At 32.2% G+C, this 11,990-nt stretch overlaps 1 protein-coding gene across 2 annotated transcripts; it reads left to right on the forward strand.

Annotated features, from left to right (window-relative positions):
- The first annotated feature begins 942 nt into the window (after positions 1-942).
- On the forward strand, positions 943-10,231 carry LOC120084446 (serine/threonine-protein kinase 38-like). 2 transcript variants are annotated; one of them, XM_039040225.1, is made up of 14 exons: positions 943-1,191; positions 1,444-1,735; positions 3,478-3,652; positions 4,744-4,827; positions 4,910-5,151; positions 5,258-5,474; positions 5,983-6,062; positions 6,301-6,385; positions 7,534-7,665; positions 7,761-7,874; positions 7,969-8,016; positions 8,610-8,694; positions 9,437-9,493; positions 9,599-10,231. In XM_039040225.1, the coding sequence occupies exons 2-14, from the start codon at positions 1,506-1,508 to the stop codon at positions 9,724-9,726; spliced, it is 1,677 nt and encodes a 558-aa protein (XP_038896153.1). In that variant the 5' UTR covers positions 943-1,191; positions 1,444-1,505; the 3' UTR covers positions 9,727-10,231. The 2 variants fall into 2 exon arrangements, with proteins under 2 accessions (XP_038896153.1, XP_038896154.1); XM_039040226.1 differs by lacking the exons at positions 8,610-8,694; positions 9,437-9,493; positions 9,599-10,231 and adding an exon at positions 8,107-8,577.
- Positions 10,232-11,990: the final 1,759 nt, after the last annotated feature.

The raw sequence follows: 11,990 nt of genomic DNA on the forward strand, positions 1-11,990 counted from the left end.
AAATGTGTTGTTTTGACTCTTGCTAACAAAATGGAAACTATATTCATAAATGATCAAAATAATCCTTTCCCACAAAGTGAATAAAAACTTATCTTTTCAAAAATAAATAAATTAATAATAATAATAATAATAAAAGAAAAGGAAAACTAAAATACCACATTTTGGTTCCTATACTTTTGATCTCATTCTAGTATAGTGTTTATACTTTCAATAAATCTTAAATAGTATTTTAAAGTCTAAATTTATCAAAATTGATTATATTTTCACACTTTTATAAAGGAAATGCTAACAGAGGTTAAGAGCGCATCTAGGAGGGTGGAGTTGGGCAGAGCAACTCCACCCTACCCCTTGTTTGCCTTAAAGAGTTCTTAAATTCACGATTTTCATTGACATAAATTCTATAACTTATCAACTCCGTAGATCCCACGACTAAAAAACTCCACCTCTTTTCCAAAAATTCCTAAAGGTTGGATTGGTTCACGATTTTGCCATGAAATTTTAGACAAATATTTAATATCTTTGTTTTACGAGATTTTACTTTTTAAAACTCAAGATATTATTATCTAGAAAACTTTAAAACTCATCTAATATGAGCTTTCTAATATTCGATTTTTATAGCCTAATTAATTTAACTTTAAGATATTAATTATTTTAGATATTTAAAATTTTAAATATTTGACATTTATATTCATCAAACGAGATGTAAATGGCTTTTGAAAAAAAAAATAACAATAAATTAACTATAAGGAATAATTATAAAATTTATGCAAACAAGACTTTAACTTAGCTGACAAATTTGTAAAAAAAATTATAAAATTTATTGAATTTTAAAAAACTAAAATTGAATAAGGACCGAAATGAAATAAAACCACCTACATGGACCAACATGATATTTTAAAATTTTAAACCCAATAATAATAATAATTCACCAATTAAATTCGCACCACCTTTGTAATATATTCATCGTCATCTACAATCAAGCTCGAATTCAACAGAAGAGCTCAGAACCAGAGAAGCAAAAATGGAAATTAGTGGTAATTCGAATCCCTAAACAGAGAGCATTTCGGAGAAAGCCATTGGAAATTCTCCATGATCAGCTGTAATTGAAGGGCACAACGAAAATGCTGGAATCCTTTTCTGGATCATATTGCCCCTTCATGTCTCCAATTCACTCTCTATTTTTGTTCCACGGTAATCCGAATTCTCAGCCCCTTTTCCCTCTTTCTTGAAATCTCAATCAATTCCTTTTCTTCGACATTGAATAACACTCCCAAATTTTTTCCCCTTTACAACCCCTTTTCCGATGTTGGTTTTTTATTCCATTGCTACCCGATCGTTTGTTGGATTTCAACGATTTTGTGGCTGTTTCGGATTTGAGGTGGTTACATTTTGGATATAGAATGAATTGATTGTTTTTTTTTTTTTTTTTTTTGTTTGTTGTAGATTGGGCAATTCGTTTTTGTTCTAGGGATGGTATAAGGTTTATTTAGATTTCTGTTTGAGAAATGGATTCGGCTAGGAGTTGGTTTAATAAGCTTCAGCCAAGAGATAGGTTGAGGGGTTCTACAAAGAAGAAGGATAATAGTATGGGAGAGTGTGAGGATTGTACTGCTACTGATCAAATGGATGAAGAAGCGCTTTCTAATATCACTAAGCAGAAAGTTGCTGCGGCAAAGCAGTATATTGAGAATCATTACAAGGAGCAAATGAAGAATCTGCAGGAGAGAAAGGAAAGGTATATAAATATATATATGTATATGGGTGCTTCCTTTTTTTGTCTTTTGGAAATTACAACATTTGTGAAGTAGTAATGTTCGACCAAAGTGTTTGATCATGTGAAACTTGTTATGCATTCTTTAGCTAATGTATCTTAATGATTATGAGAATGTCTAATTTGTTTATGGCAAGTCATGAAGACAAATTAGTCACTGATGTTGGTTTTAATTCATTATAGTGGGAAATGTAATTAGAAAATGTACATGGGAGACTATGAGAGCTTTCAAAAGAATATACAAGGACATAAAAAAAAAGACCACACCAACGAACAGGGCCTCCAATCCAAAAGAATAACATCTAACTCATTACACAAAGCTTTAGTCGCAATCATCCATAAGGAGATGTTTAAAACTAACGTTTTCCCAAAGAATAATGCTCCACCCCACTAAAAATCCTGTTATCTATTTCAAGCCAAAGATATCACAAAACTGTAAAAGGACAAGCCTGCCAAAGAACTCTCCCTTTATCCCTAAAAGGAGGGGACAACACTACCTCCTTCATCATGGACCTACAATCTCTATTATGCACAAAAGAAACCCGAAGGAATCTTAAAAAACATCCCAAATGAACTGCACAAACATGCAACTCCAAAACAAATTATCGATATCCTCTGATGCTCAAATGCACCACTGTGGATCCAGAACTCGAAGAAGAGTGTCTTTGAATACAATCCAAAGTGTTGACTTTTGGGCTGGCAAAAACTTTGACCCCCTAAAGGAGAACACGGTCTTTTGGGGAAGAAGAGGGAGCACACAAGGATGAGCTACAGGCCGTGCCGCCAAAGGAGTTGGGAGCCAGAACTGAGCGCGAAAAAACCGAAAGCCATATGATGCAACTTTATTTCTTTCCTGGAAGTGTCAGCTCATTTCGAGTTCTCTTTCCTGGAAATTCTGGGTTTTTCTTTTGAACCATATGTGCCAAGAGTAGCTCTAATTGCGTTGGCTTGGAATATCTTGGCCTTCCTTTTAAATTGATCTTCAACCAGCATTTGATGGATATAGCTGCTGTGAAGTTGAAATTCCAGCGTAGGTTGAATGTTTTAAGAAGATTGTACCAACATTTTATACTATATGGCAGGAAGAAGACAAATGCTCCTGCATTGCTTCCCATGATGCATAACTACAAAATATTTCTCACTTGTGAAATAGGGTATTTGCAGTTTGTTTTCATATCAGTTTTTAAAAACTATGTTATAGACTCGTAGTAAAAAAAGATCAATTTTAATATTTAGAATAGACCACCAAAAGAATTAACTATGGAAAACATCTCAAAAAGTAGTTACTTTAACATTTATTCACTAGTTTTTATTTTAAGAAAGGAAGAATAGCATTTGAACTCAACTTTGTCACTCTTGTTTTGGGTATTTTTTTCTTCATATACTTAATTGAGTCATTCAGATATACGTACTGTCCACCACTGGGCTTTAGTAGAGAATTCTTTCCCTAACCTTGAAGGAAAGCTTGCCTACTTTTTAATTCTCCTGTAATTCTCTCAAAATATTAATCATCCAGTGTTCTTCATTTTATTTATATTAATATAAATTATACAATTTGGACATAATTAATAACAAGAGTTGTTATTGTACTGTGTACCCCTGATTTTTAACAGACATGTGAAACTACCAAGGTTTTTGTTTGAGTAAGTTTCAAATGGGTATAAGATTTTTTTTTTTTTTTTTTTTAATTTATTCTATGGATGCAGACGAAATATTTTGGAAAAGAAGTTGGCTGATGCTGATGTTTCTGAAGAAGATCAAAACAATTTACTTAAATTCTTAGAGAAGAAGGAAACTGAATATATGCGCCTCCAAAGGCACAAAATGGGTGTCGATGATTTCGATTTACTAACAATTATTGGCAAAGGTGCTTTTGGGGAGGTATGCCTTACATTTTTTATTTATGAATTTCTTTTTCTACACCTCTCAACCCTCCTCCCATTAAATTGAAATCATATCTGTTTTTTTGGATAGCTTCTGGTTGAAATTGTATACAATTCAATCTTGATGCCTATACTTTTAGGAACATACCCATAATCCTCGAGCTCAAGTTTGCTGTTTAACTAGTTAGATTGAACTACATTAAAAAAAATTGGTCTTTAATTCCAATTGAAACAAAATTAATCGTTTGAATAACTAGAAAATCAAATGTGTCATATAAGTCAAATTGTAACGAACAACTTGAGCCTATCCTGTTCATGTCATGTGGAATGAACTAATGGACTCCGTCCTTATTTCTCAGGTTTTTTCCTCTATCTCTTATTCTTTAAATTGTCCTTTTTTTATAACAAGCAAAAGAAAAACAAAATATTGATGAAAGGATCATTAAAAAGGGGAGATGAGATATCCCTACAAAGTCAAAGGGCTACAAAGAAAAGACTCTCAATTGTCCGAAATATGAACAAGATCATAGTTACAAAAATATTTAGAGTGAGAACACTAAATGGAGGTTAAGAGTCTTATAGACTCCCATAACTCGTTGAGACTGTACACTTTCTCTTTGAAGACCCTCTGGTTTCTCACATTCCACAGCTTCCACATAGATTGATAACAAAGTTTAAAATAAAAGTTGGAGGATTAAAATAGAGGCTTTAAAATTTATAGGTACAAAATGGGAGGTGGATAAGATTTAGGGACAAAATTTAATAGTCTAAATGTTTAAAGAACTAACATGAACGACCATGGGATTGGCCTAATGGTCATTGGGCTATGTAAATGAGAATAAAATCAAACCTCATGGTACCCACCTACCTAAGATGTTAAAGTCCAATCTTGAAAACTGAATATTGTAAGGTCACACCACTCATTTTGTGAGATTAGTTCAAATTTACATAACCAAGCCCAAACTCTCACGTTAAAAATAAAAATAAATAAATAAATATAGTTTAGGATCAAAACTATTCTTAAACCATATTTGTTTGTGTAGTTAGTATTTTGAGGTTAACTTCTTAAGTATGTTCCTGATCTTGTAGGTTCGTGTTTGTAGAGAGAAGACTACAGGTCAGGTGTATGCGATGAAAAAGCTTAAAAAATCAGAGATGCTCCGAAGGGGCCAGGTAATTTGTGGTGGCCTGCCCCATCTTGTATTCCAGAACTTATTATTCTGCATGCTTATGAGCACTTTTGGAGATCTTTCAGGTGGAGCATGTGAGAGCTGAAAGAAATCTGCTTGCTGAAGTAGACAGCAATTGCATTGTGAAACTCTATTGTTCTTTTCAAGATGATGAGTTTCTATATCTTATTATGGAGTACCTACCTGGTGGAGATATGATGACTTTATTGATGAGAAAGGATACTTTGACTGAAGATGAAGCAAGGTTTTACGTTGGAGAGATAGTTTTGGCTATTGAATCTATTCATAAGCACAATTACATTCATAGGTCTGTCGATTTTTATGCTCAGTGCACTAGCTCGCTTGGATACTTATCATGAATTATCCCTTTCAAATTTAAATTATAAGCTAATTCTGTTGTTTCTGTATCACAGAGATATTAAGCCCGACAACTTGCTGCTTGATAAATTTGGGCACTTGAGACTCTCAGACTTTGGACTATGCAAACCATTAGATTGCAGTACACTCCAAGAACAAGATTTTGATGTAGGGAGTGTCCATAATGGAGCTGGACAAAGTGATGAGCGCAATGCAACTCCCCGTACCCAACAAGAGCAACTACAACATTGGCAGAAGAATCGAAGAATGCTTGTACGTTTTCTCCTTCCAAAGTTTGATTCTCTTATTTTCTTTTTGATGACATATGTTAAGTGAACTTATACTTATGAAGGGATTTGTTTCATGGTTGGTTGTTTGCATATTCCAGTGCTCTGCTATTAAATGGGGTTTTGGGAAATTTCTTGGTACAGAAGTTTATTTTCTTAGGTTAAATACCTGAAATGGTGCCTTAGCCACAAGGAATTCTTTTGTGACCACAGTGTAGCACTAATCCTTCTAGCAGCATCTAATTGGGATTTGTTAACATATTTTAACAAATGTCTTTTTCTAGCAGCATCTAATTGGGTTTGAATATTATATATTAAGGTTAAAATTGGTAATTTTAAAAGATTAAGGAATAAGAAAGCCTAATAAAATTAGGGCCATTCGGTATATTTAGTTCCTTTTTTTAATTCTTTTTTTTTTTTAAAAAAAAAAAAAAAGCTCATTGTTTAGGTGCACAGGATTTCTTCTTTTATCTTATGGTATATTGGAATTCCAGGCTTATTCAACAGTTGGAACACCAGATTATATTGCTCCAGAGGTTTTGTTGAAGAAAGGTTATGGCATGGAATGTGACTGGTAATTCTAAACTATTATATATCTATTCAGGGTGAATATGACAATTTTTATGCTAATGATCTATTAATATCTCAACTGCAAAAGATATGAGGTTCTTTCATGTGACATTGATTTGTTTGCAATTGGGTTTGCAACATTGAATTGACATGCTGTTATTTTCTACTACCACAGCGACATTATGGAGCAAATTTTGTAGATAGTCTTTTACACTACTTTTTTTTCTTTGTCCAATTATTAGGTGGTCACTTGGAGCTATTATGTATGAAATGCTTGTTGGCTACCCACCTTTTTACTCTGATGATCCAATGTCGACATGTCGGAAGGTAACTTTCCTCTCCAATTTTGAATTGTTATCTGCAATTTATATTATTTTTGTAGTTTTTCTCCATTCATATCCTGTGGTTTCAATGTGAAGAAAATTTTTTCTTTTAGATACTCAGTTCTGTACAGTAGTCAGAAGAAAGGTTGTTTCAGCAGTTAAAACAATTCAGTCAAGTTTCACTACAAGACAATGTTTCACTCGACTTCCATCTTTGCATTTGAAACGAAAGTGGTCATAAATTTTCTCTTGATGAGTGTGTATTTATCCTTTTGTTTGCATAGTCCATGAAACTTATATATTACTCGTATTAGTTTGTTGGTGAAGTCCTCCTATGTAACTCGTCTGAGATCCCGATTCTTTTTCATTTGCAAAGTCCATGAAACTGATTTACTTAGACAATGAACTTCTTGGTGATGCAGTAACACGATTCCTTTTGTTTTCCAGCAAAACATGCTGTAATGGTCCCTGATGATACTTTTATGTAATTCTCAATTTTGTCCTTAATCTTTTAAACATAGAATTTTACTCTTATTTATTTAAAATTCTCAATTAGGTGATCCCATTAAAAGATAAGCTCCCGTCTGTTAACAAAAAACGGATGTTATTGTTTTATCATCATATTTGGACATGTGGGCCCGCCATTCGGAAGAAATTGATTCTGTTCATGTGAGGATCAAATTTTGTTAATGGGTGGATTAGATTTCATTTGTCAAATAGCTTTAGGTAACTTGTTCATGGACAGTGGACACATGCTTATAAAACAATAATTCAACCTTACATCAAATTTTTTTTAACAATTTTTAAAAAAAAATTTATGGATGCAGCCAATGAAGAATTTCTAATGCATTGGAGAAATTTTAGAGTTTTAAAAGATTAAGGACAAATTTTGGAATCATTTAAAAGATTAGGAAGCATTTTGTATATTTAGTCTTCTTTTCATCTCCTTGATATGAAAATATTGTATGTTATCTTTCTTATTTAAAAAAAAGTTATTGTATGTTACCATGTTCGTTAGACTTGAGGGTTGATATGACAGGAGGAAGTATAGGGTTCCAAAATGTCTGGTCTTTCCTATCTCTTGGCTATATAATGGGAGGCATGACAATTAAAGCATTCTTTTTTTCTTTTTTACATTGTTACCCTTTTCAGATAGTGAACTGGAGAACTCATTTGAAGTTCCCTGACGAGGCAAAGCTATCTCCCTTGGCAAAAGATCTCATCAGCAGACTGCTATGCAATGTTAACCAGAGGCTCGGTACAAATGGCGCAGATGAAATTAAGGTGTTGTGTGGTGTGTCCATTTCTTAATTTCATTTGGTTGAATTTTAAAATTTTAAAATAATCTAAAGGTTCCTGTCTGCCAATTTATCATCTAGGTTCATCCGTGGTTTGAAGGTACTGAATGGGATAGACTATACCAAATGGAAGCTGCATTTGTTCCTGAGGTTAAAGATGAGCTAGACACTCAAAATTTTGAAAAGTTTGAAGAGGTAGCATGATGTCCCACTATCTTTGGTTAATTTGTCAGAGCAAGTTGCTTTGGTCATTATCTCATTTACTTTTTCTTCATTTTTCTATATCTAGTCTGACGCGCAAAGCAGTTCTTCATCTAAAACTGGTCCATGGAGAAAGGTAACACTCCTCTTCAGTATTGGTTATTTATAAGCCTTTTTATAGTTATTCTTATTTGCTCTTAATACTAAGATTTAGATAATCAATCAGCGTTCATCCTTGTTAAACAGCCTTCGGAGAAGAGAATCTATTGCCTCAACTGAGATATGTACAATCTTTTATTGATTGTTTACCTGTTATGCTCCCAAGTCTATCGAACTTGATAACATACCCATCAAATGATTTATGGTCCCTTGCCGAGAAAATTGATTGAAAGTAGTTAAGTCTAGGGGGTTTATGCGGTGATTGAAGAAGCTATTAATCTCCCAAAAAGAAAAAAATAGTTTTGATGGATTCAAATAGATTGTTTTGCAGAAAAGTGATGAACAAAAAAATATAATAGAAAAAGAGGCACAAAAAGGTGTTGGCTTCTAAATAAAAATTACAAATTAGTAATGATAACTAAAGTGATTTTTGATTTCCTAAAATTCCTGCTAAATTACCAAACCAAATATTTCTTTTCATCGTAAGATATGTTGATATGATCTTTTAAATTTATCAAGTGTGTTAATATTGTCGTTATCTAATTCCATTTTTTATTTGTTTTGTATCAGATGCTTTCATCGAAGGACATCAACTTTGTTGGATATACTTATAAGAACTTTGAAATTGTCAACGATTATCAATTGCCTGGGATGGGTATGTCCTCTCACAGACAGTTTGATATATTTACTTTCTGGCTTGATAAGCAGATCTTGCCAAATTATAAAAATTTATCAGAGCTTGATAAAATGATAAAGTTATGTTTTCAGGACTGCTAACGAGTCATTTGTTGAATTTTGAGTCCGTACTCTTATTTTATATAGGAAAAAAAAGCACAAACCATCTCTGTACTGTGGAATTTGTTGCAGTTACACCCATAAACTTTTAAGTAGATCAATCCCACCTTAACTACGGGGTTTGTTAGCATTACATGAATTTTTAATTTGATCAATCGCACTCTGCACTTTTGCAACTAGCCCATTTTGTTAGTATTGATGTAGATATATTTGTAAAGTTTCAATGCAGAAATTGATCAAATGTTATGAATATATTGACATCAATACTAACAGAAGGGGCTAATTACAACACTTGACAAACTACCCACAACGGTGATTGATCAAATTTTAATTCATGAGTGTAATTGAAACAAACTCCACAGTTTAGGGGTAGTTTGTTCAAATTTTCCGCTCTTATATGTTTGTACGTCACAAATCTCAACGAACATCCTTACACTTCAATTTGAAAATGTTTTCAAGGAATCTCTCTACTTCTGTCTCCCTCCACTAGTTGCACCTCAAGCATTGTTAAAATCACACATTTTTGCTCCAAGTTCTAGTTGGCATGTTCTGAAGAGGGAGAGTACTCATGGAAATAATTGATCTTCTCTCTTAACGTGTAGCTGAATTGAAGAAAAAATGCAGCAAACCAAAAAGACCGTCAATCAAGACACTCTTTGGTATGCACCAATGTTTTCCTTTTTCACTTACTATCAACACAACTTATTACCAGATCTCCCCATTGTAATGATACCCGACTGATTCGAATTTACTGTTTTGGGCAGATGGCGAGTCGGAGGCAGCAGATGCATCTGATACACCTAGTCATAGTCAGCACTCTGGAGGTAGCTTTTCGAACTCAATGACATCTCCTAAACTGGATGAAGTTGAAATGAGGAAAGAGTCGATGTAACGTGTTGATTCTCTGCGAACCATCAGATGAGAGAAACAGCAGGAGCTCTGATTCATTAGCTAATATCAGTTGGAATTTTTTAAGTATGTATAGGTTTCAATCTAGGATGGTGCATTCTGCATCAAAATTCTTTAACCAACTTCGGTTTAACAGAAAATTCAAGTTGAGCAACGATGGAGGCAGATTTTTGGTTTCTAACAATCGACCTTGGAGCCGAGCCTTCATTCATGGTAGCGTTGTTCATAATCAGGTGAATAAGAGATCTGAGAAAGGTGAATAACAGATCTGAATAGTAATTATCATTCTTCACCATTGAAGTATAATGTTCTTTTACTTGTCTCCTTTTTTTTTTTTTTTTACCACGTCTAATTTGGTGGGGTTATCTAAAAAATTTATGTTGTACAAAAGACGCCAAACCAATAGCATTTACATGAATATTTCAGTGTAGATAATACACAGCAAAAGCAAGTTGTTCCATTCTACTTATTGTTTCTTGGTCTATGAATTATTGGGCCAGTTTAACTTTTTGTCCTTAAATTTAATTGTGTTAAATTTCTTCTTCAATGGCCTTACCAGTACTAACTGTTAATATTCCTTTTTTTGAGTAAAATGTTAATTGAATTCTTGTAACAATGTGAGAACTTTTATGAATAAAAATAAATTCATTTAAGCAATAATATCCTCTAAAAATAAATTACTGATTGATCAAGTGTTTAGGGAGAGAGAGATTAAGCCATGATGGCAACTTATTTAACATTTAATATCTTACGAATTTTTGTAAAATAACTTGTATAACATTTTTTTAATATGTCAAAAGACGAGATGTTAGTAACTGTATTTAATATGTTTCATAGAAAAAAGAGAGGCGAACAACATGATTGTTGATCATCATATGTTTTATTTATTCAAATGACGTATTTAGATTACATTTTCAAGTGTTTAATTTAAAAAATAAGTTATTTGGAAAACGAGTGTTTGGTAACTATTCAAAATAGTTTTTCAAATGTATTTTAATTAATTTTTATCAAGAGTGTTCAAATAAAAATGAATTTTTTTAAAAACATTTTTTTCTTAAATTCAATCCAAACGGGCCCAAAACCAAATTTGAAGTACTTCTAAATAGAGATGTCCCTCTTACTTTTTTTTTTTAAGTAAAAAGTCAATTAATTTAAATCATTAAGCAAATTTTAATTAAATAATTAATTTTATCACTAAATTGTTTATTATGTTTAGTTTTATATGACAATTTGAATTTAAAGATAAATTACTCAAATTTTGGCCTAAAAAAGTTAATTAATTTTTTTTAGTAGAAATAAATAAATATAAATAAAATTATTCACATATATAATCTAAATTTAAACATTCAATTTAAATATATTCATTATCTTTCCCAATAAATAATCAAATTTGAAATTTAAATGTAATATTTATATAATAATAATAATAACTATACTAAACAAATATGTAAAAGTTAATTGAGACGGGGACGAGGATAATATGTAAAAGTTAATCGGGACGAGGACGGTGAATGTCCCCATCCCCGTTTAGCTCACGGGGAATTTTTCTCCCCCACTCCCTCCCCCATTCCCCGCCTAATCGGAGAATTCCCGTTCGGGATGGGACCCCGCAGGGCCCCATCTCCATGAAAAAATTGGACATTTCTACTTCTAAAGAGACCAAAAGGTAAATTAAGCCAAAGTGAGCATAATTTAACTTGCACATGTGTACTCGATACATATTATTCAGGCAAATTTGTGTGACCAATTCAACTCAGATTCAGTTTTGGCAATTACGAAATTTACCAATACGTATTATTTGCTATCTTAATATTGAGAAATGTAATGGATTGAAACAACAATATTAAGAAAATATACATATCTAACTAAGAGTCTATGACTTTCTAATTTGTTAAAATATATGCAACAATTTTAAATCTGATTTTTGTTTTTTTTTAAAAATTATTTCAGTTTTATTTTCATTTGTGTAGATGTTATTTTTAGTCATTTAATATACTTTCATTTCAGTTATGTACTTGTACGGACTTTAATTATGTTATAATGGATGTTGCTTGTTCAATTATTTTGAGTATATAGTTTTTGTTCTTTGTTTAGTGTTGATAATGGAATTATTTTCATTTGATTAGTTTGCTTTCGATGGACTAATTTAAATTTTAGTATTAGTTATGTTAGATAGCTAACTTTTTTATTTGATTTTAATTGTATTATTAATTGTCTCAATTGCTATATCAAATACAAGTAGTTTAG

This window comes from Benincasa hispida, chromosome 9 (genome assembly GCF_009727055.1).
Source record: "Benincasa hispida cultivar B227 chromosome 9, ASM972705v1, whole genome shotgun sequence".
Classification (NCBI taxonomy): domain Eukaryota; kingdom Viridiplantae; phylum Streptophyta; class Magnoliopsida; order Cucurbitales; family Cucurbitaceae; genus Benincasa; species Benincasa hispida.